We start from the raw sequence: 25,259 nt of genomic DNA on the forward strand, positions 1-25,259 counted from the left end.
TAAAGGATTCTCCTTCTCCCACATGCACGGTTTCACATCCTTTCACACAAGGGCCCCAAATGTAATTATCCCAGATATCGGAAGCCAGTGTCTCTCATCTGGGCCACTCATGATATGGGCAGCACAATGGTGCAGCGGTAGAGCTGCTGCCTTACAGCTCTGGAGACCTTACAGTGCCTTACAGTTCGATCCTAACTATGGGTCCAGTCTGTACAGAATTTGTACCTTCTCCCTGTGAGCGCATGGGTTTTCTCCAGGTGCTCCGGTTTGCTCCCACATCCCAAAGACGTGGGCTTTGGTAAAAATTATAAAGTTGTCCCTAGTGTGTAGGATAGGGCTAGTACATGGGGTGATCGCTGGTCGGCGCGGACTCGGTGGGCCAAACGGCTTTATCCATGCTGTATCTCTAAAGTCTAAAGTCTAAAAGTCTAAACTGCAATATAATAAAGACTGAAAATTCAAAAATTTCTGCTGCATTTAAACTGCACAATCACTTTCCTCAGGTAACCTTGCATCCTATGTTTGTTGCGGCACTGGAGGCCATTCGGCCAACTAGCTCCTTGCCAGCTCCCAGGGATATGATCCTATTTTTCCAATTCTCCCTCTGCTCTTCATTATCAACAGCTGGGAGCAAGGCACTGTCTCCCCATTGTGATGGTGACCGCGCTTTTGCGGTTGCAGCTCCTAGACTGTGGAACAGCATCCCTCTCCCCATCAGAACTGCCCCCTCCATCGACTCCTTTAAGTCCAGGCTCAAAACCTATTTCTACTCCCTAGCGTTTGAGGCTCATTGAGGAGGCGCTGTGAACTGTTTGCGTGCTACTGTATGTTTCATTTTTTTCCTTAGTACCTAATCAGATGTACAGCACTTTGGTCAACGTGGGTTGTTTTTAAATGTGCTATACAAATAAAATTGACTTGACTTGACATTGTAAGGTCCAGCAATGAAACATATAATTCAACCTAGATGCTGCCTGGGTGCCGAGCTTCAAGCATTAAACATTATGAGCTTTACAGTCCTCAATTAGTGGGAATGGAAGTCTTACCCACACATTGGGTAAACACTGTACTTCAAATTTTTTTGTTAGAAAAAGGGATAGTTCACAGGTAGTAAACTAAAAGGTTGACACAAATTTGAAAATCAATGCCTGTGTTGTTTTGCTACAGTGAAAATATTCACTGATATCAAAACTGTAAAACATTGATTTGCAGCAATTAAGGTCAAACTGATCCACCAATTAAGGAGAGGGAAGGGAGTTCTAGTGATGAGACATTTACTAAATGGACAAAAACTGAGAGAGTGGTGGCACACAAGAACGAGGGAGAAACAGCATGGTGTGGGAACAGCTCTATCCAAGACCACAAGAAATTGCAGAGTTGTGGACACAGCCCACACCATCAAAACCTTCCTTCCATGGACTCCACCTACACTTCACACTGCGCCGGCAAGTCTGCCAACGTAATCAAGGACCAGTCTCACCTCGGTCACTCCCTCCTCTCCCATCAGGCAAGAGGTGCACTTTGAAAACACATACCTCCAGATTCAGGGACAGCTTTCCAGCTGTTATCAGACAATTGAACGGTTCTCTCATCAGCGAGAGTGTGGTTCTGCCCTCCCATCTGTTTAATTGGAGACGTTTGAACTATCTTTATTCAGACTTTATCTTGCACTAAATGTTATCCCCCTTATCTGTGCACTGTGTAATCACCTATGGTTTTTGAATGATAGCACACAAATAAAAGGTTTTCACTGTACCACAAAACACGTGACAATATTAATGAACTAAATTAAACAAAACTAAGCATGGACTAGTTAAGCTGAAGAGCCTGTTTTAGTGCTGTCTGAGCATGATCGAATAACTACTCCAGACATACAGTTTGAGGCCAACTAGGACTGAAGACTCAGCATTTCAGGGCACTCAGAAATCCAAAAGAATAGGCAAAAAGGGAGAGTTGGTGGGGTTACTTTATTAATCAAAGATATCAGTGTGGCACTGAGTGAGTGCATTGTGACGTGGAATTTGGTTAGAGTGGTAATAATGAAAAGTGGTTGTTAGGTCCCAAATACATTGCTTCTTGAGAAAGAAAAGAGTGACTGGAAAAATATCAAAGACATGGAAGGGGGGAAATGTAATTACCTTATTGATTGGACTGTTCAAATTAGAAAGGATGCCATGAAAGAGAAATGTGCGGAATGCATGCAGGATTGTTTCTTCCAACATATTTCTACAGACCCATCAGGGAATGAGCTAGATGAGATTTGATCATGTGTAATGAGTAAAGATGAATAAAACTTGCAGTGGTTACAGACTCCAAAGGGAGTGGTGATCACAAGATAATAGAATCCTGGATATAATAATGGTGGCATAGCGGCAGAACTACTGCCCTACAGCACCAGAGATCCTGGTTCGATCCCGACTATGGGTGCTGTCTGTACGGAGTTTGTACGTTCTCCCTGTGACCTGCATGGGTTTTCACCGAGATCTTCAGTTTCCTCCCACACTCCAAAGACGTACAAGCTTGCAAGTAATTGGCTTTGGTATAAATATAAAATTGTCCCTGGTGTGTGAAGTTAGTGTGTGGGGATCGCTGGTCAGTACAGACTCGGTGGGCTGAAGGGCATGTTTCCGTGCTGTATCTCTAAACTAAACTAAACCAATTTGAGGGTAAACACCAAGGGTCCATAATTGAAGTCCTCAACTTAAATAAAGGCAAACAAAATAGTTTGAAAGGAGAGTTGTCTGGTGTCGAATGGGTAAATAGATTTACGGATAGGTCCATGGATGAGATTTAAACTGCTAGTTCATAATGCTCATCAGAAATTAAAAAGAGAGATCTCAGTAGAATGATGATCCAACTGTGTTTCACAAAAGGGATGAAGGGAACTATTATATCAACGGTGAGAGCATACAAAGTGGAAAGGGCGAGTGGGAGACCAGCTAACTGGAAATTTTACAAGTACCAGCAGGGAGAGAATAAAACAACTTAACATGGAAGGGCAAAAAGTGATGATGAGAGAAAACTGATGAGTAAAATTAAATAAACCAGCAATGGTTTCTATGGATGTGCAAAAAGGAAGAGGATAGTGAAGAGAATAGTGGGAGACTTACAGTAGGCAGTGAGATTGGGGAAATAATCCTGGAAACGAGGATCTGACAGGTAAGTTAAATGAATAGCTTCATTGTTCTTCATGGTAGAAGATAGAAAAGTACAGCCTAGGAGCATGTCCTTCAGTCCACAAAGTCAGTGACGATCATGATGCCAAGATAAACTATTCTCATATGCCTGCACGTGAATAGTATGCCTACCATTCCTTGCTTATTTGTGTGCCTATGTTAAAGGCTCCTAAATGCCACTATCATATCGGCTGTTGTGAACACTGCAAATATCTCAAATCTGTTGGTCCCAAAGTGGCCTCCTCCTGTACATCGACATGACCAAGCGCAGACTTGTCGATCGTGTGGCCGAATACTTGCACTCAGTCCAACTAGCTGTCCTGGTGTCTTGTTAGTTACTCCCCTTCCTATTCCCACATTGACCTTTCTGCCTGGGCCTCTTCTATTGACAGGGTCAGGTCACACGCAATGTGGAGGGACAGTACCTCATATTCAGCTTGGGTAGCTTACAACCCGCTATATTTAATAAGACTTTCACCTGCACTCAATGTTAACTCTGTGCTCTGTGGATGGCTTGATTGCAATCATCTATAGATTTGTATGAAGACAACAGTATGAACATTGAATTCTCCAATTTTATGTAACCTCTATTATCCTGGTGGCATGAGCCACAGGGTGTTGCATGTGTCTAGTGCCCTGGTATAAATCCAGATGCCGCTGGCTAGCAAATTTTGTGAAAAAGGGAGCGGAGTGGGTAAGCCTGCCCCTGCCAGTACATCACCTCTGCATCATCCAGACTCTCGCAGTGCCTCCTCATGGCAACACATGGTAACTGCGGCCACCTTCAGTCCCAGGCTAAACTGCGCGGGGATCTGGGAGGAACTCTGGCCCCCAGAGGTGCGACACTATGGTCCCAGCTATGGGTTAAATATCACCCTGCTGCCTTGTGGGTAACGCTCAGGACAGACAAAGGCACTGAAGCTGGAGTCCCTAGAGACGGTCGGCTGATCCCTCGTGCGTCCGCCTTCCGGCAACTCCTGCAACCGAGTAGCCCCAGACATAGCAGCCACGCCGTTCCTCTGGAATCAGCCTACCAGGTGGAGAGGGGAATGCAGATGCTGGGCAAGTTTGTATTCCCATTTACCTGCCCAGGCTCAGCGGCCAAATCAAATGGAGAGGACACTTCATCCTTGCTGGGCACAGTGAGATGTGACCACAGATGAACAATCCCCCTCTCCAAGCAGGACAATGCCAAGCTGCATCATCATCTCCCGCAGATGGACGGGTGCCAGAATGAATGATCCCATCCCGCCCCCTTCTCTTTTTCCCCTCACCTCACATACCCCTCACCCCCATGCCCCACCTGGACTTGCACCTATTTCTCCCCTCCCCCTCTACTTGCATTCCTTCCTCTGGCTTCACAATTCACAACTCCTCAATCCTTTTGCCTTCTACATTGTTATTTCAGCTCTGGCCTTCACCCAACCATTTACCTATCAAAGCCCTCTTTTGCCTGTGTTCGCCTAATGTTTTGTCCTGCCCCAACTCTCTTCCAGCTTTCTTTCCCCAACCCTACAATCAGTCTGAAGAAGGGTCCGGACCCACAGCGTCACCTAAGCAGGTTCTCTGGGGATGCTGCCTGACCTGCTGAGTTACTCCAGCACTTTGTGTTTTGTTCTCTAAACCAAGATCTGCAGTTCATGGTTTCAGGATATTCCATGAATATCGATGTGCTAGCTTCAAACTGTATGAAGGGATAATTGCCACCATAAGCAACAAAGTCTTGGATATGTTGATCGTGTGAAAGGCAGGCTGGTTCCAGCCAGTACCAGAGGGTGCAAAATGTAAAAGCTTATGGTATTGTGAGACGGACAAGAGGCCTCTAAATTGAACAGAACGAGTTAGAATCAACACGTCTCTTTCAGGCTAGGATATAATTACTGCAGTGTCACTGGTTTCGTTTTTGGCTCTCAATTAGTTATGACTAATAAATGTCATAACGGTGGGGGTGGAATGTAAGGCCTACACATTTGCCAATGGCATGAAATGGGTGGGCATGTTGGGGTGAGGACATTTGGACGTTTACTGCACTAGGATACAGATAGGCTGAGTAAGTGGGCAAAAACATGGAAAATTGAGTTTCACGTTGGAACGTATAAGGTTATGCACTCCAGTAAGATTGCAATGAGGAGCATTATGTTATAGTTAAGCTGGGAAAATAATTCAGATCCTTCCCTCGTAGGAAATCGAACTGCCAAACACATAGATACAGGGAGAGTGCTTCAATCCAAAATACGTAAACGTTACTTTAATGTAACAATAATAAAGCCAGTTTATACAAGTTCTTCCAAGATAGGCAACAGCCCAAGTTACAGGATCACATGGAGGAGTGCACTTTATTTATGCAGTTACACAAGTCCAATGAATGAAATCCACCTGATTAACTGTCCTGCATTCTGTACCATCCCCCTTGAATCCAAGGAGCCATAAGTCCAAGATTGTCCAGTGGGTTCAGACTCACACGGCACACGAAGATGCACGCAAACTGCTTGGAATGCTTTACGTCATTAAAGTAATCGCATCAATGTTTTTTACAGCAGACACGTTGGAAAAAGGGTCCACATATAGAATCCCGACCGAGATAAAAAGCTGATTTTAGTTTAGTTTAGTGATATAGCACGGAAACAGGCCCTTCGTCCCGCTGAGTCCACACCGACTAGCAATCCCCGCCTATTAATACTCTCCTACATTAGGGGCAATTTTTTACATTTATACCAAGTGCAATTAACCCACAAACCTGTACGTTTTCGGAGTGTGGGAGGAAACCGAAGGTCTCGGAGAAAGCCCACGCAGGTCACGGGGAGAACGTACAAACTCCGTACAGACATGCACCCGGAGTCAGGATGGAACCTGGGTCTCTGGCGCTGCAAGCGCTGTAAGGCAGCAACTCTACCGCTGCACCACCCTGCCACCCATGCTGCTGATGAGATTCAATTCTGAATAATCCCTTGCAATAAAAATCCAATCTTACCAAGATTTTAAATCACTTTTAAAATGAATACACAGGTTTTCCAGTCACCCTGGCATGAATTTTTAAGGGGTCCATTGGCCCAAGGAGAAAAAAAACAAAGAAAATTGTTCACTAGTCAAGTTAAGAAAACACTTCATAGGATAATGTAGGCTGACTCATTTTCATCTGATCAACACTATCATAATAAAACATAAATTAATTTTGATCAGTGATTTGCCACAAGCCATGAATGGGTTCATATTGCAGTTTGGAATTGGGTTGAAAGAATTGATAGACTGAGATTATGTATGATTCTCCACTCAACTCAACTCATTATTAGAGCAAAATTGCTGTAAATCTATGAGTACTGATGCTTAACAGGGATTCTTATTCAAAACCTAAATATTATTCAATTGATACATTAGCAAGAACAACATGATCATCCAAAGATTAATGTATACCATTCCCAAACCAAATAATAAGTAAATTCACTTACCAGATTGATGCCTTTGTTTCAGTTCGTACAATAATTTGTTGATTGTCTTCCAGTCAGAATTTAGGTTGTCAATTTTTCCCTAAGATAAATTAAAAGCACAAAGCTGAATGAGCTGGTATTATAATGCAAGTATTCTAATGCTTCCTCACCTGCAAACTATAATTTGCAAATTATAAACAGCAGTTCCCTTTCCCTGAAATAAAAATTAAATAGCAGCATTACTAATGATTCGTTTCAGAGAACCTCTAATTCAATAATTCCAGGTTTGCCGATGTTGTATTCTGCAGGGGTAAATTTTCACTTTCATCCATTTCACCTGTAAACACAACAGCCCACATCACACAAAGGCCACCAAACACAGTGGTCGCCCCCAGCCATCGTTCGACGAGACGGCAAGTGGCAAACAATTAATGACCTCTTCTTTTCCTGTCCATAATAATTACTTCAGGAAACAATCTGCTTCTAAATACTGGATAGCAACAACATTAGTATTAATACCAGATTCATGCAAATGTATTACATCCCATTATAAACTTTCTCAAGGCGTTGAATTTGGATTACTCCAGCTATTCATTGGCAGAAGATAAATACTCAAAATACCATTAAATAGTTTTTTCTCATTCCAGGTGTATTATTTAAAGCATTTTTATTTATTCCAGCATTCCCACTTCTTTCCTTTTTATTTTATTTTACCTTTGCATTTTCTCCAAGTCTTCAAATTTTAACATGGAAATGGACAGGAGGTGAAAAATAAAATCACGGTAGGAGCTTTTCTCCTGCATTCGAAAAAAATCAGAGTGCAAATCTTGTTGCTGTTTTGACAACTTCTCTTCCTGAATTTAAATGCACAGATATGAACATTTTCAAGATGAGTTCTAAAAATATATCAATTGGCAAATTGACAGTAACTGTTCCTTATAGATGACGGCAAAGAGGGAACACAAAGGAAAAAAATGACTGAAATCTAAAAGCACATTCTTTTATTGTGCAATCACTAAAGAATTATTCCGAAAAGAATTATCTATCATATCATCATATCTATACAGCCGGAAACAGGCCTTTTCGGCCCTCCAAGTCCGTGCCGCCCAGCGATCCCCGTACATTAACACTATCCTACACCCACTAGGGACAATTTTTACATTTACCCAGCCAATTAACCTACATACCTGTACGTCTTTGGAGTGTGGGAGGAAACCGAAGATCTCGGAGAAAACCCACGCAGGTCACGGGGAGAACGTACAAACTCCTTACAGTGCAGCACCCGTAGTCAGGATCGAACCTGAGTCTCCGGCGCTGCATTCGCTGTAAAGCAGCAACTCTACCGCTGCGCTACCGTGTCGTCCATAATCTATCATAATTGCATTGATAGTTCCAGCTCCGCTTTGCAGGATGAGAATGAAGCAAGTGCCAAGCTGAGGCCTCATCTGCAGCAAGACCGCTTCAGCAAAGCACTTGGTGCTTTGTGACTTGTTTTTTTCTCACTTTATAGCTTTAAGGGGAGACTTTTGAAATGAATCCATGAAATGTTCATTTTAGAAAATTAATTGAAATCTCTTTCCTGAAGGAAGTAACAGTTGGTGTTGCCTGATGCAGCTGTTCCTAGCACAATGTGAAACATCTCCACAGGAAAGTGGCATCAAACACCTGCTTCCAATTGGTTGGAGGTGACAGCATGATTAATCCACCTAATAACAGGCTGATGTAGTGTTGACGTGGTGAGAGGAAAGTGATGTTCAGGAAGGAGGTCTCGCATTTGGTTCGCTGAGATAGAGAAAGCAATGCAAATTCAAGAATTGCTTCACGCTATACCTCTTACCTTTGCAGTTCTTGGAAGTGAATATCCCAAAATGTTGCTTTGTTTGGAATACTTAACTGACAAGTACATGCTGAAAATACATGGCAGAAGGTCATGGTCCCAATATCAGGCCACATCCTCTTAGATACAGAACAGTCCTCACCCCCACAAAAAGAGGGAATCATAATTTACATGGCAACTTTCATGTTGCCAGAATGAGGGTGGCATGGCAGTGCAGCCGGGAGAGTGCTAGAGACCTGGGTTAGATCCTGGCCTCATGTGCTGTCTGTGTGAAGTTTGCATGTTCTCCACACGACCTTCATCCCAGTACTCCGCTTACCTCTCCCATCCCAAAATGTGCGTGTCTATAGGCTAATTGGCCTCTGAAAAATGCCCCTAACTTGCAAGGATTGGATGCAAAAGTGGGATAACATAGAACCAGTGTGAAGGGGTGATCGATGGTCGGTGTGAACCCAGTGGGCCGAAGGGCCTGTTATCACACTGTATCTTTCAATCAGTCATTCTCCCAATGTGCTCCACTTGGCAATAAGCATCGTTGAAGCACAATCATGATCGTAACACAGGGGCACAACGCAAATAACATGCAATCATTGGTTCATGCAGCATTAGTGTAAATAATGAGATAAAGTTAATGGTGGGAGAGGCATAAATGATGTATTGGAGTGCAGCAAAGCATTCTCAAGGAAATTTCCTTGATCATTCTCAAGGAAAATATTCTAACACTGTGCACTTTCATAATATTTTTGTAAAGGTTGTGCAAATGAAACGTTCTCCATTATCAACTGAAAGCACCGTGTTTGTTATGAGCGTCAATTAGTGTAATTGAAAGTGAGAAAAGTCGCTCAGATCATCGTCAAATTTTAGTTATAATTGATGCGGGTTAACAGATGGTCTTGAGTCATCCTGCTAAATGTAAAAATGTGCTTCCTTTGTTAATGACTCCATATTGTCAAAGTCTGTATAGCCGTTATTTAGCGCTTGCATAAAGCAGCATGCAACAGTTTCCTTACTTTAGCACAGCCTCTTATTGTTATACTAATTAAGTCAACCTTTTATCCATCAATACACTGTTATTTGCTCATTGGAATGAAGAATTTTTACATCGACAGATCACAATTAATTGCTTCTTCAAAACGCTCAGCTGATTAGGAATTTAAAAGTGCATTAAATATATCCTGTATAATGTTGTTTTCAAAATTAGTGAATTAATTTATGTAGATGAAATGTTCTGACTGTGTTAATAACAGCCACACATACGGGTTTAATATCAGGTCATTTATTGAGCTGCTGCTTGATTAGAGATGGTTGTGGCTGCTGCATTTTATACATTACAGCAGTGAATACATTTCATTCTGAACTATGGCCGAGTTCTCAGATCATGAAAATCACATCAAAATCAAGCTTTCCTTTACATAACCAAAGACTTGTCTCACCCCAGCCATTCCTTCTTCTTCCCGAATATTGATTTCTCTAACTTCAAGTAACTCTTCCAACTCTCCCCCACCCAAGTAATTGTACAACTTTCAAAGTCGCTTGATGACTCTCATTGTGTGAAACTCGTTCTCACCCAGCCTACAGCTAACAATGGCCTGTCCCATTTATCATTGTTACTTTTTTGCATATCTTTAATTCATTTGTTCTATATCTCTCTATATCACCATCTATATCTCTTGTTTCTCTTTCACCTGACTCTTAGTCTGAAGAAGGATCTTGACCCGAAACGTTACCTATTCCTTTTTTCCAGAGATGCTGTCTGACCCGCTGAGTTACTCCAGCATTTTGTGTCGAAATTAGAAAAGCGAAAAAAAGATATGAGGTTGCTTTGGCAAGTAATGTAAAAGTAAACCCCAAGGGGTTCTATAGATATGTCAATAGCAAAAGGATAGCGAGGGATAAAATTGATCCATTAGAGAGTCAGAGTGGACAGCTATGTGCTGAGCCGGAAGAAATGGGGGAGATATTAAACAATTTCTTTTCTTCAGTATTCACCGAGGAGAAGGATATTGAATTATGTGAGGTAAGCGAAACAAGTAGAGTAGTGATGGAAATTATGAGGATTAAAGAAGAGGAGGTACGGACACTTTTGAAAAATATAAAAGTGGATAAGTCTCCAGGTCCTGATAGGATATTCCCTAGGACATTGAGGGAAGTTAGTGCAGAAATAGCAGGGGCTATGACGGAAATATTTCAAACGTCATTAGAAACGGGGATGGTGCCGGAAGATTGGTGCATTGCGCATGTTGTGCCTTTGTTTAAAAAAGGTTCTAAAAGTAAACCTAGCAATTATAGACCTGTTAGTTTGACGTCTGTGGTGGGAAAATTAATGGAAAAGATACTTAGGGACAATATATATAATTATATGGATAAACAAGGCCTGATTAGAAACAGTCAACATGGATTTGTGCCTGGAAGGTCATGTTTGACTAATCTTCTTGAATTTTTTGAAGAGGTTACCAGGGAAATTGATAAGGGCAAGGCTGTGGATGTTGTCTATATGGACTTCAGTAAGGCATTTGACAAGGTTCCACATGGTAGGTTGATTAAGAAGGTTAAATCGTTGGGTATTAATAGTGAGGTTGCAAGATGGATTCAACAATGGCTGAATGGGAGATACCAGAGGGTAATGGTTGACAACTGTATGTCAGGTTGGAGGCCAGTGTCTAGTGGAGTACCCCAAGGATCTGTGTTGGGCCAACTGTTGTTTGTCATTTACATTAATGATCTGGATGATGGTGTGGCAAATTGGATTAGTAAATATGCAGATGATACTAAGATAGGTGGTGTAGTTAATAATGAAGTAGAGTTTCAAAGTCTACAGAGAGACTTGGGCCTTTTGGAAGGGTGGGCTGAAAGATGGCAGATGGAGTTTAATGCTGATAAGTGTGAGGTGCTGCATTTTGGTAGGACAAATCAAAATAGGACGTATAGGGTAAATGGTAGGGAATTGAGGAATGCAGTGGAACAGAGGGATCTGGGAATAACCGTGCATTGTTCCCTGAAGGTGGAATCTCATGTGGATAGGGTGGTGAAGAAGGCGTTTGGTATGCTTGCCTTTATAAATCAGAGCATCGAATATAGAAGTTGGGATGTAATGTTAAAATTGTACAGGGCATTGGTGAGGCCGAATCTGGAGTATGGTGTGCAGTTCTGGTCGCCAAATTATAGGAAGGATGTCGACAAAATGGAGAGGGTACAGAGGAGATTTACTAGAATGTTGCCTGGGTTTCAGCACTTAAGCTACAGAGAGAGGTTGAACAGGTTGGGTCTTTATTCTTTGGAGCGTAGAAGGTTGAGGGGGGACTTATCATATCATATATATACAGCCGGAAACAGGCCTTTTCGGCCCTCCAAGTCCGACTTGATAGAGGTTTTAAAAATTTTAAGAGGGACGGACAGAGTTGACGTGGGTAGGCTTTTCCCCTTGAGAGTGGGAAGATTCCAACAAGGGGACATAACTTTAGAATTGAGGGACAAAAGTTTAGGGGTAACATGAGGGGTAATTTCTTTACTCAGAGGGTGGTGGCTGTATGGAATGGGCTTCCGGTGGAAGTGGTGGAGGCAGGCTCGATTTTATTATTTAAGAGTAAATTGGATAGGTATATGGATGAGAGGGGATTGGAGGGTTATGGTCTGAGAGCAGGTAGATGAGACTAGGTCAGAGAGACTGGTAGGGCCGAACGGGCCTGTTTCCGTGCTGTAGTTGTTATATGGTTATATGGTTATTCCTCTCTGGTATCAGGCTTCTGAAGGGCCCTGCCATATTCTAGGGAACTATCAGATTCACCTCTACCCATTGCAGACGGGTTATGTCCATGGAACTGGTGTGCTACAATGCTGAGAACTATATTCCGCACTCTGCATCTTCCCTTTTGCTCTACCTATTGTATTCGGGTTTGACTTGATTTTATATCTGCATAGTATTATCCAATTTGATTGAATAGCATGCAAAACAAAGTTAACATGAGACAAAACCTAAAATTTGTTGCAATGGTGAAATCCTCTTGCAGACTTCACAAGCATAATATAAACAGAGGATTGTAAATCTGTATTTTCCTTGGACATTGATTACACCTTTCCGGCCGTTCTACTCCTGCTATTTGCCTGATGGAATACTGCATATATCCTTTGATCTTCAAAGGTTGGGAAATGAAATCCAGATCATTCATCTACTCAATTGTGGCCAGCAGTCACACAAGCACACAGTTCTTCTCGACTCCAGCAGAACCTATTCCATGGAGCATTTGATCATCCTTAATCGAGAACTGACCCAGATTCTTCATAAGTTCATAAGTGATAGGAACAGAATTAGGCCATTCAACCCATCGTCTATGCCACCATTTAATCATGGCTGATCCATCTCTCCCCCTCAACCCCATTCTCCTGCCTTCTCCCCATAACATAGAAACATAGATACATAGAAAATAGGCGCAGGAAGAGGCCATTAGACCTTTCGAGCCAGCACTGCCATTCATTGTGATCATGGCTGATCATCCACAATCAGTACTTTTAGTACCTGTACTGATGTACAGCACTTTGGTCAATGTGGGTTGTGTTTAAATGTGCTGTACAAATAAAATTGACTTGACTTGACAGTAACCTGTGCCTGCCTTCTCCCCATATCCCTTGATTCCATTAGCCCCTAGAGCTCTATCTAACTCTCTTTTAAATTCATCCAGTGAATTGGCCTCCACTGCCTTGTGTGGCAGAGAATGCCACAAATTCACAACTCTCTGGGTGAAAAAGTTTCTTCTCACCTCAGTTTTAAATGGCCTCCCCTTTATTCTTAGACTGTGGCCCCTGGTTCTGGACTTCCCCAATATTGGGAACATTATTCCTCCATCTAGCTTGTCCAGTCCTTTTATAATTTTATACGCCTCTATAAGATCCCCTCTCATCCTAAACTCCAGTGAATACAAGCCCAGTCTTTCCAATCTTTCCTCAAATGACAGTCCCTGACACCTATGCTAATCAAGAATCTATGTATGTCTGCCTTAAAAATATCCATTGACTCGGCCTCCACAGCTTTCTTTGGCAATGAATTCCACAGATTCACCACCCTTTGAAATCTCTCCTCATCTCCTTTCTAAAGGTACATCGTTTTATTCTGAGGCTATGGCCACTGGTCCTAGACTCTCCCACTAGTGGAAACATCCTTTCCACATCCACTCTATCCAGGCACTTCATTGTTCGGTAAGTTTCAATGAGATTTACCCCCCTCATCTTTCTAAACTCCAGCGAGTACAGCCCAAGTGGCTTCAGACACTCTTGTTTAGACAAAGCATACAAGTGTGTGCTAAAGAAATCAAAGAAAAGTCATGTAGCACAGAGTCAAGGAAAATGGTGATTTAACATGGAATGTGGAGTTAACATGGAGTGGGAATGTGTTGTCTCCAGACATGGAATTAGAATGAGAGAGAATAACATTGACAAAGGGGTCGCCCACTGAGAAATAAATAGCCGACAAGGAATTCTCAGAGAGAGGAGGCACAAAAAAGTGCAGATGCTGGAATGTGCAGCAAAAAGATTGGTGGATCTGCTGCAGGAATTCAGCGGAACAATCAACATGTTAGCATAGGGTTGGTCATGGATTCTCTGTTGCTCTCTGGTCAGGTGACAGACAGTAAAAGCTCAGATCATGCATTCTCCATACCTGGATAACAAGTCAAGTATTGACGGCACCAGCAAAATACTCAGATGGAAAATGGGGACTATGCAAGCACCCAGCAGAGGTGACAATAAGATTGAGAAACAGACCGACAGAGTAAGGTAGCAAGTTGGTGGCAGAATTAAAATAGGCTAATTATCCCAGAAAAAAAGTGTTTTCAAGTCTTTCCAATAGATCGACTGGGCTTGTATTCATTGGAACTTAGGATGAGAGGGGATCATATCGAAACCTATAAAATTCTTCAGGGATTGGACAGGCTAGATGCAGGAAAAATGTTCCTGATGTTGGGGGAGTCCAGAACCAGGCATCACAGTTTAAGAATAAGGGCCTTTTAGGACAGAAATGAGGAAAAACCTTTTCACCCAAAGAGTTGTGAATCTGCGGAATTCTCTGCCATAGAGAAAGTGGAGGCCAATTCACTGGATGTATTCAAGAGAGAGTTAGAAAAAAACTGAGGGCTAAAGGAATCAAGGGATATGGGGAGAAAGCAGGAATTGGATATTGATTTTGGATATCAGCCATGATCATATTGATTGGTGGTGCTGGCCCAAAGGGCCGAATGGCCTGCTGCTGCACCTATTTTCTTTGTTTCTATTAAGTCCAGTGCCAGCGGCAGACAGTCTCCTTATGAGCAGTCTGAGTCAAAAGTGTCACTTTGAGAGTGACCTAATATTTCCAGAACAATGGGACTGTGCACTAGCCTTGGGGGCAGGCAATTCAGAGGAAGAATCTGTCATCTGTTTGAACAGCATGAGAGAATCAGTTTGCAGATGTTGAAGGTAAACAGCAATGATAATACAGGAGTCCACAAACAAGATGAGAATCAATAGGCAAAGCATAAGGCACTGCAGTGAGTGGTATCAGTTTGGTCTGGCAGAGTTGGTGCAGAGAGAGAACTTAAACTGTCAGTTCTGGAGATAAGCTCTGACCCTCTCCAGGTTTGTTTATGTTAGCAGTAACACAAAGGAACCAGGAGTCTCTGCACACAAAAGTTTGTATGCATTGTGTTGCATTACCTGGCTGGGAAGTTACATGCTCAATGGTGGATCATGCATTTATAATCGTGCTGCACCAGTTCCAAGGATCATGGGGACTTCCATGTCTTGCATTGTGACAGATTTATACCCCAGTATTTGCCAGCCCTTTACCCAGTCAGGTTGTTAAACAGCTATTTAACTCAAGGAGTTCATCACCTGAAATGATTTTGTTATTGATTTGTTCCAATTATCCATCATAGAACCCCTCCCAGTTTCTGACATCTTTATTTTAAGTAAATCAAATTCAGTTTGATTACGAATAAATGGTAAAAGTGTAAACCTTCAGATTAACAGAAATACTGAAAACTTTGTGTTAGAACCAGCTCAACCTTGATAGCTCTATGTGTGGGAACTGCAGGTTTACACTGAAAATAGGTGGAAAATGTGGGATCCACATCCCCTTTGGTGTATTGTTTTCACACCTCACCCTTCCATCTCTGTCTCCCTCTCCCCTGACTCTCAGTCTGAAGAAGGGTCTCGACCTGAAACATCACCATTCCTTCTATCCAGAGATGCTGCCTGTCCCGCTGAGTTACTGCAGCATTTTGTGTCTATCTTTATGTCCCATGTTCCTCAGGGGAAATGTGATTATTCATCAAGCAGTTGCTGATTTTAATCTGACACTAAATCATTCCCCCAATGACAACCGTGCCAACAATTCACTCATGGTCAGTCGCATGCAAAGTGCGACACTGCGATGAGAGTGTATTGCACTTTGCTATCTAAATTTACTTCACAATGTTCAGAGGAAGAGCACAAATGCACTGACACCACCACAAGTGTGCACAAGTGCATTTGGCTGTGATGGTTGCAGATGAATTTCATGGCACATCTGTGATTCAAAGGCTGAATTCAATTGAATGAAACAACTTGTATTTATGTAGTACATAGAAAAATAGGTGCAGGAGTAGGCCATTCAGCCCCTCGAACCAGCACCGCCATTCAATATCATGGCTGATCATCTAAAATCAGTACCCCGTTCCTGCTTTCTCCCTTGATTCCTTTAGCCCTAAGAGCTATATCTAACTCTCTCCTGAAATCCAGTGAATTGGCCTCCACTCTACTGTGGCAGAGAATTCCACAGATTCACAACTCTCTGGGTGAAGAGTTTTTCCTCATCTCAGTCCTAAATGGCCTCCCCTTATTCTTAAACTGGGACCCCTGGTTCTGGATGCCCCCAACATCGAGAACATTTTTCCTGCATCTACCCTGTCCAATCCATTAAGAATTTGATATGTTTCTATAAGATCCCCTTTCATCCTTCTAAATTCCAGTCAATACAAGCCCAGTCAACCCATTCTTTCATCATATGTCAGTCCCGCCATCCCGGGAATTAACCTGATAAACCTACGCTGCACTCCCTCAATAGCAAAAATGTCCTTCCTCAAATTAGGAAACCAAATTTGCACACAATACTCCAGGTGCGGTCTCACCAGGGCATTGAACAACTGCAGGAGGACCTCCTTGCTCTTAATCTCAAATCCTCTCACAATGAAGGCCAACATGTCATTAGCTTTCTTCACTGCCTGCTGTACCTGCATGCTTACTTTCAGTGACTGATGAACAAGCACACTGAGGTCTCGTTGCACCTCCCCTTTTCCTAATCTGACACCATTCAGATAATAATCTGCCTTCCTGTTCCTGCCACCAAAGTGGATAACCTCAAATTTATCCACATTATACTGCATCTGCCATGCATCTGCCCACTCACCCAACCTATCCAAGTCACCCTGCAGCCTTATAGCATCCTCATTGCAGCTCACAATGCCACCCAGCTTTGTGTCATCTGCAAACTTGGAGATGTCCCATTTAATTCCATCATCTAAATCTTCAATAGAAATTGTAAATAACTGGGGTCCCAGCCTTGCGGCACCCGCCTGCCATTCTGACAAGGACCCGTTAATTCCTACTCTTTGTTCCTGTCTGCCAACCAGTTCTCTATCCATGTCAATGCCCTACCCCCAATACCACGTGCTCTAATTTTGCACAGTAATCTCGTGTGGGACGTTTATCTTTATGCAAGCTATCAGGATTCTGACGTAGTTGCTCAATAATATTTCTTGAGATAAAATCTTGGCATCTGGATAAAATACTTAAAACACTTCATGGAGGCAATTACAATATTTCAACTCCAAAATCAAAAATTTAAGAGGTTACCTTTAATGGTTGAGAGATCAGTTTTTCCTTATAGAAATGCTGTGCCTTGAAAAATATGCCTTCCACATCAGCCTGTTTGGCTAGAACCTCTTCTTCAGTCTCCTATAAACAGAAATAGATTAAAAATATACATCACTGCGGGATAATCAATAAAGCCATATAGAGGTGTTCATACCCTCACAGATTACTGAGGGCATTCCATTCTGATTATATTCCAACAATCTCCTTATGCTGACTTATTGATCAGTATACGTCAAACTTACTGAAACACAAATCTGTGCATAGTCAACCAATCTTGCATTTAGTAACATTGCTGAAAATGTGGTTTCTACTTTCCTGTCAGCTCTCAGCAGTCAACAACATAGACAGTAGTTCCAATACAATTATATTTGATTATGCCGGTAATTGCATGTATTAGCAGTTTTCAAATTCAAGTCTCACCAAGATCACCAACTTAAGAGTTGAGAAATGTACATAAAATGTAGAATGACAAAAATAAACATCCAATCAAGAAAGAAAATGAAATGGGCTATTGCAATTATTCTCCCTGATTCTCAAAGGTCGCCAACTAAAAAGTAAAAATGTTCTTTACTAGCCATCGTTTTATTATGATGTGGACTCTTATACACAGGTGAGACCAAACGTAGACTGGGCGATCGTTTCGCTGAACACCTTCACTCAGTCCGCCTGAACCTACCTGATCTCCCAGTTGCTAAACACCTTAATTCTCCTTCGCTTTCCCACACAGGCCATTCTGTCCTAGGTCTCCTCCATTGTCAGAGTGAGGCTAAACGCATATTGGTGGAATAGCATCTCATATTTCACTTGGGCAGCTTACAGCCCAGTGGTGTGAATATTAATTTTCTCACTTCAAATAACCCCGGCATTCCCTCTCTCTCTCTCTCTCTCTATCCCTCCCCACCCAAGTTGCAAAGTCGCACCAGCTTTTCATTTTCACTCAACAAACAGCTAACAATCGCCTGTTTCCTTTATCATTGTTACTTCTTTGCATATCTTTCATTCATTGTCCTTTATCTCTACATTTTCTGTATCTCGATCCCCTTATCCCAAACCAGTCTGAAGAAGGGTCTCGACCCAAATCGTCACCCATTCCTTCTCTCCAGAGATGTTGCCTGTCCCACTGAGTTACTCCAGCTTTTTGTGTCTATCTTTTTATTCCAGCCCAATTAATTGTTTTTGAGAGATGGTCCAGAAAACAGGAAAACCACCTTGTTCAAATAAATCCTATTATTAACCAAATTTCTGTGCCATTAAAATAATTTACTCAGTCTGTTTCAACTCACCATTTATGTTACCTTTCGATTCATCTCTACTTTCAATTGAAATATGTTCATGTTAAGTCCATAAGCACTCCTCCTGTACTCACGTTGCTAATTGAAACAACATGCTTGTACCTACATTGTCCATGCTTCTCAGTATTTGAGATTTGGCAATTTTTCACGTTCAAATCTCCTCTGGTCTATTAAAATATGCTAACATCTGTGAACATCCCTATGTTGGCTGCATGGAGAAGAACAACAAGATATTCTCAAGTGAAGGTCAGAAGTTAAAATGGAGACATACAGCACAGAAACTGGTTCTGATGAAGGCCAATGTGCCAACTGGCTCTTTGGCTCAAAACCTTCCATTCCGGCCAATGTGCCCCATCTAAGCTGTGCCCCATTTGTCCATGTTTGACCCTTATTCCTCCAAACCTTTCATTTCCATGTATCTGTCCAAATATCCTTTTAATGTTGCTATTGTGTCTGCCTCAATTACTTTCTCTGGCAAATTGTTCCATGTACCCACCACACACTGTGTGAAAAAAGTGCCGCTCAAGTTCCTATTAAATCCTCCCCCTCTGACCTTAAACATATACCCTCCAGTTCTTTATGAGGACAAGCAAACTCCACCTAGGCAGAACCCAAAGTCATGCATGAACTCGAGTTCTGGCACTGTTCGGCTCTATTAGGCTTAAAATAGATGGGTTGAAAACAAGATGAAATGGAAAGGGCCTTGATCAGTTGATATTATTTTAATAGAGGCTAATCAATAAGCTAACACAGTCAGTTTTAAATGATTTTGTATCCTTAACTAATTCCATTTTATTGCCCTTTTAATGATAGCTAATACATAATTGAAGACTTTCCTGATATCCTTTATCACAACACAACTTTCATTGCAATCCCCATCTGCTACTTAAGAATAAAAGCACTTCCTAATTCACCACTGAATTTTGAGTTTTAAAAGAGATAGCCCTGGAAATGATGCATATCACATAACATCTTGGGAATCATTCAAGTGAACATAATAATAATCTACTACTTGATTCTAATTTCAGTTCTAACTTTCTTAGGTCAATATTTTCATTCCTTGTCAGAAAATGCTATGCAATATGTCCAATTGAATGTATCTGCACAATTACATCATTGTTATTGCACCAGTTATTTTAATAATCGATTATTTCAACAAAATGTAGTTGGGCAATGTAGTCATAGCTGAGAAGTGAACAGATGTGTTCTATCATGGAAGCTTCAAGGATGAACAGGCTTGACTGAGAAAATACATCAGGTCTAGAAATGCTGTTGCAGAATCAAGATTTAACGTGGAAAAAAGACCATAGGACAATTCAACCTTCTACCACTGATGCTGATCTATTCCCTTTCCCAAGCATTCTTTAGGGTTGAATTAGATGGTCCACATAAGAAAACAGGAAACAGTGGCCAGTGGAGGCCTCGAACCTGCTTCTCACAAGTGTTAATTCAACCTCAATCCAAAACTCTGTCCGAATCAGACCTGAATATATTCAGTGATTCAGTCAGTTAAGCTCAAAAAGCAAGAGAATTAGAAAGATTTACCACTCTTTGAGAAATCTCTCCTCATCTCTGCTTTATATGGGTGACCCCTTATTCTGAAAATATAGCCCCTTAATTCTAGATCATCTTCCAAGGGAAAATATCCCAACATCTATCATTTTAACCCACCTCAGAATCTGACAGGTTTCATTGAGGTCGCATTGCAACATTCTAAACCCTGCTGAAGATCGGCCCAACCTGCATAAACATCATAGTGTAAGAAAATAACTGCAGATGCTGGTACAAATCGAAGGCATTTATTCACAAAATGCTGGAGTAACTCAGCAGGTCAGGCAGCATCTCAGGAGAGAAGGAATGGGTGACATTTCAATCTGGACCCTTCTTCAGACTGATGTCAGGGGGGCGGGACAAAGGAAGGATATAGGTGGAGACAGGAAGATAGAGGGAGAACTGGGAAGGGGGAGGGGAAGAGCTCTTGCATTAGTTCGTATGTGATAGGAACAGAATTAGGACATTCAGCCCATCAAGTCTACTCCACCATTCAATTATGGCTGATCTCTACCTCTCAATCCCATTAGCCTGCCTTCTCCCCAGAACCTTTGACATCCATATTAATCAAGAATCAATCTATCTCTGCCTTAAAAATATCCATTGAATTGGCCTCCACAGCCTCCTCCTAAATCAACCATTTCATCCCAAGTAAACCTTCGTGGAGATGCTTTGAATGCAAGTCCTCCTTAACTCATGAGATCATTGCCTCCAGCTCTTCGTCAACTGAAAACATAGTCCTCAATCCAATTATTCTCCATCAGAAATATATATTTTTGATCATTAAGACCTGAACAACATCCTTCGAAGAAGGGTCCTGACCAGAAATGTCCTCCAGAGATGCTGCCTGACCTGTTGAGTTACTCCAGCACTTTGTGTTTTACTAAACCAATCTTTTTGACACTAAAAGCCCATGCGTATCTTTCGCTACCTTCACCTTAGTTCCCTGCTGCGAGTCAACCAGCCACGTACTTCTGTATATCAGTTTATTCAAAGTTCATCAGTCCATATCTTATCTGTCATCAAAGTTTTACCTAGGCTTCCATTCCTGCAGATCTTTTGCAAGGATTTCTTCTCGTGTCAACGGTTCCGAAACACTCTGTAAATTCTCAGCCATTCATTCCAAAAAATGAAATGGGACTAATTTCATAGGCAGAATAATGAGGTGGCACGAATATTCAATGCTTCCAACCGAGTTTGAATTTGTAGCCACTGCCTCTCTGCACTTCATTTAAAACCTCTCTCTCAGATTTAACCTGTGGTTGATCCTCCTCGTGCACTTCATGTGTAATTTATCTCTGCCTTGGAATACTTCATTAAAGCTCCACCTAAGTACATGTTGCTGTTTCGACAACATGTATCGTAACTCAGCCATAATCACTGACACACAGGATCAAGCATTAGGCTCTTTGCAGGAATTGATCATGTTCGATTTGAAGTGGTTTTGGAATAGGGTTGCTGGAATAGTATGGCTGGAAGTAAAGAACGATGTCCTGCTCAGAGCAGAAGTATTCCAGTAGTCCACCTATCGGTTTATACGATACGACAGAACTTTACTTATCGAGGGGGGGGGGGGGGGAATTGGTCTGCCAACAGTCATAAACACAAGACGATCCATGAAGCATGAAATTCAAGTCAAGAATGGAAAGTCCAGGATTGGGGATGTGCAAAGATTGGAGGGGGGGGGGGGGGGGGGGGGGAGAGGGGTCAGTCTACCCCACAACAGAAGGGGAGGAGCTGTACTGGAATTGTGTGTAGCAAAGCAGATGCCTCCACATGGATCACAGCCCTGAAGCATCAGCAAATGCATCACCAGACAAAATACATCACCATGGCCAAAATGTCCATGTACGTCAGAGCAATGGAAACTTCAATAGGCTCTGCGGCAACAAACAGAAATAATTTGGTAGCACAATGGTGTACGGGGAAATGGTGCTTAACATTGACACGGATTTGGCAATGCATCCACATCACACCGTCGTGATTTTGTTCTTTCTTTGCAGTGGAATGGGGCAAGAGAATCTTTTTATCTTCCCTGAGGAATAAGGTCATAACGTCATAAGTGACAGGAGTAGAATTAGGCCATTCAGCCCATCAATTCTAACAAGCACAGGACCTACACGGTTAATGGCAGGCCTCTGGGGCCTGTTGTTGAACAGAGGGATCTAGGAGTGCAGGTGCATGGTTGCTTGAAGGTCGAGTCGCAGTTAAATAAGGTGGTCAAAAAGGCTTTTGGCACATTGGCCTTCATCAGTCAGAGTATTGAATATAGAAGTTGGGAGGTCATGTTGCAGTTGTATAAGACGTTGGTGAGACCGCATTTAGAACATTGTGTTCAGTTCTGGGCACCATGTCATAGGAAGGATATTGTCAAGCTTGAAAGGGTTCAGAAAAGATTTATGAGGATGTTGCCTAGACTAGAGGGTGTGAGCTATAGGGAAAGGTTGAGTAGGTTGGGTCTCTATTCCTTGGAGCGCAGGAGGATGAGGGGTGATCTTATAGAGGTGTACAAAATCATGAGAGGAATAGATCGGGTAGATGCACAGTGTCTCTTGCTCAGAATAGGGGAATCGAGGACCATACGACGTAGGTTCAAGATGAAGGGGAAGAGATTTAATCGGAATCCGAGGGGTAACTTTTTCACACAAAGGATGGTGGGTGTATGGAAAAGCTGCCAGAGGAGGTAGGTGAGGCTGGGACTATCCCGTCGTTTAAGAAACAGTTAGACAGGTACATGGATAGGACAGGTTTGGAGGGAAATGGACCAAGCACAAGTAGGGGGCCTAGTGTAGCTGGGACATGTTGGCTGATGTGGGCAAGTTGGACCGAAGGGCCTGTTTCCACATTGTATCACTCTATGACTCTAATTCTACCCCTTCATTCATTCATGGCTGATCTATCTCTCCCTCCTAACCCCATTCTCCTGCCTTCTCTCCATGACACCCTAATCACGAATCTATCTATCTCTGACTTAAAAATATCGATTGACTTGGCCTCCAGTCTTCTGTGGCAATGAATTCCACAGATTCACCGTCCTCTGAGATGAGAAATATCTCCTCATCTCCTTCCTAAAAGAACGTCCTTGAATTCTGAGGCTGTGACCTCTAGTCCTAGACTCTTCCACTAGTGGAAACATCCTCTCCACATCCACTCTGCCCAAGCAACCAAAAGGTTCCCAACTCTCAAGTTCAGGAATAAAAAGCCGACCTCTTGACAGAAAAATAATGGACATTTTGAAAAGAATTGCATTTACTTTTATACTTTTGGCATCCTTTCATTTATTTGCTGTCAAAATATCGGAGACCAAATGAAAGACTGCGGAGCTGTTTGGGGCAATGGGAAGACTGAGGAAAGGCGAGGCGATCGGTAAACTTCACTGTGAGAAGGCTGCAACATACATTCCAGATGCCCAGGGTTTGCCTTACACAGGCAAAGAAAAACTAGTGCTGAACATAGAGGTTGCAAAAATGCAGATATTCAAGACCCGTCTCCCCCACAGGAATGCAGTATGGGAAAACACCAGCTCACAAACAGCACTGCATAAGCGACAGCCATTTAGAAAACCACCTTTCACATCCATACGGTCGGTATCCTGGAAGACTTTTACAGTGAATGAATTACTTCTGTTTTCATTTGAAGTGTCATTATTTTATTTGGTGGATATACACAACAGGCAATTTGCCACACTGCACGATTCCACTGACAGCATTGAGACAAACGACCAGTTTGTCAATTCATGACGTAAGCATAAATTCTTCTTCTTATTTGAGTGGTACCATGGGATCGTTTATGTCGACCTAACTGTGCAAATCAGGATTTCACATACAAACATGAAACTTTTGACAATATCATACTTCTCCAGTAGAGAGTTGAAGGTAGCAAAGATACTTTGTGATGGGAGTAGAACAAAGAAACTTCTGATCCAGAGTTGCGAATATAGCCACAGAATCAAGCTTCAAGTGTGCACGTTCATCCTCTGTTTAACCTTCTTTGTACATGGTACATCACAATATTTTACCAGTAAAAAACCAAACCTATTCATAAATTATTGAACCCATTGCCGTACTGGCATCCACCCAGCCTGGGCTCTGAGTGGGGGATTTTAACCAGATTGCCTATATGGAATTCATTGAGTATGGGACCATGATAGGCAACTACTCTGAAAACCAACCCTGTCGAGAAGACCAACGGGGTGTTCTCATCAGCAACCTGATAAATGTCTCTCTACAGATGTTGTACTTGTAGACCGGCTGGGCAATCAAATGGGATGTCCAATGCGTACAATTGAGAGCGTAGGAGGGAACTGCAGATGCTGGTTTAAGCCAAAGATATACATAAAGTGCTGGAGCAAACGGGTCAGGCAGCATCTCGATGAAAAGGAGCAGGTGACGTTTCGGGTTGGAACCCTTCTTCAGACAAAAAGTAGAGGGGGGGGGGGGAAGAGGGGGTGCGGGGGGAGTACTTTCAGTCTGAAGAAGGGTTCCGAATCACCGAGATGCTGCCTGACCCATTGAGTTGCTCCACTTTGTGTCTCACACAACTGAGTACTGCACACTGCTGTGTAGTTGTACATTGGGTGATCAGAGGAGGTCACAACATGGCATTTTCGTCAATACAAAGTAATCATTTGGTGGCAAATAGACAGCAATATTATATATTGCCATATCGATCATCTGTCTATATCCCATGTCTATATCTGTCTATATCCCTTTTCAACTTCCCTTGTTGCAGTGGTCCTAAACTCTGTTCCCTTTATGCGCCACAAAGCAATATTCAAAACAGAGCAAGAAATGGACATTTTGATGGGAATTTTCCTTCCTCAGAATAGGGAAACACATTTGTGCATGCTGCAAGCCCTGTGTAATTCTGCATCACTCCTGAGCAGCTAACTGTGATAATGCAAGTGTAAAAACTGCAAGTCTGTGTAGAAACAATGTGTTAACTACCACACAGTATTCTACAAGTCTTTCATATTTTAAATGTTGCAAGTATCAACAATAAGGTGAATGCTTTTAGAACTTGTAAATTCCTTTCTTAGCTAAATAAAAACATCAAAGAATCGTTGATGAAACACACTCATTACACTTTGCATTACTGA

At 42.2% G+C, this 25,259-nt stretch overlaps 1 protein-coding gene across 9 annotated transcripts in view; it reads right to left on the bottom strand.

Annotated features, from left to right (window-relative positions):
• Positions 1-25,259, bottom strand: part of dmd (dystrophin) — a 1,595,363-nt gene that overhangs the window by 440,309 nt on the left and 1,129,795 nt on the right. For all 9 annotated transcript variants that reach the window (XM_078408877.1, XM_078408870.1, XM_078408878.1 and 6 more), the window contains 2 exons: positions 17,298-17,399; positions 6,623-6,701 (listed from right to left, as the gene is read on the bottom strand). In XM_078408877.1, coding sequence (XP_078265003.1) covers positions 6,623-6,701; positions 17,298-17,399 — 181 coding nt within the window. The remainder of the gene's footprint in view (positions 1-6,622; positions 6,702-17,297; positions 17,400-25,259) is intronic.

Source organism: Rhinoraja longicauda, chromosome 12 (assembly GCF_053455715.1).
Source record: "Rhinoraja longicauda isolate Sanriku21f chromosome 12, sRhiLon1.1, whole genome shotgun sequence".
NCBI classification, from domain to species: Eukaryota; Metazoa; Chordata; class Chondrichthyes; order Rajiformes; family Arhynchobatidae; genus Rhinoraja; species Rhinoraja longicauda.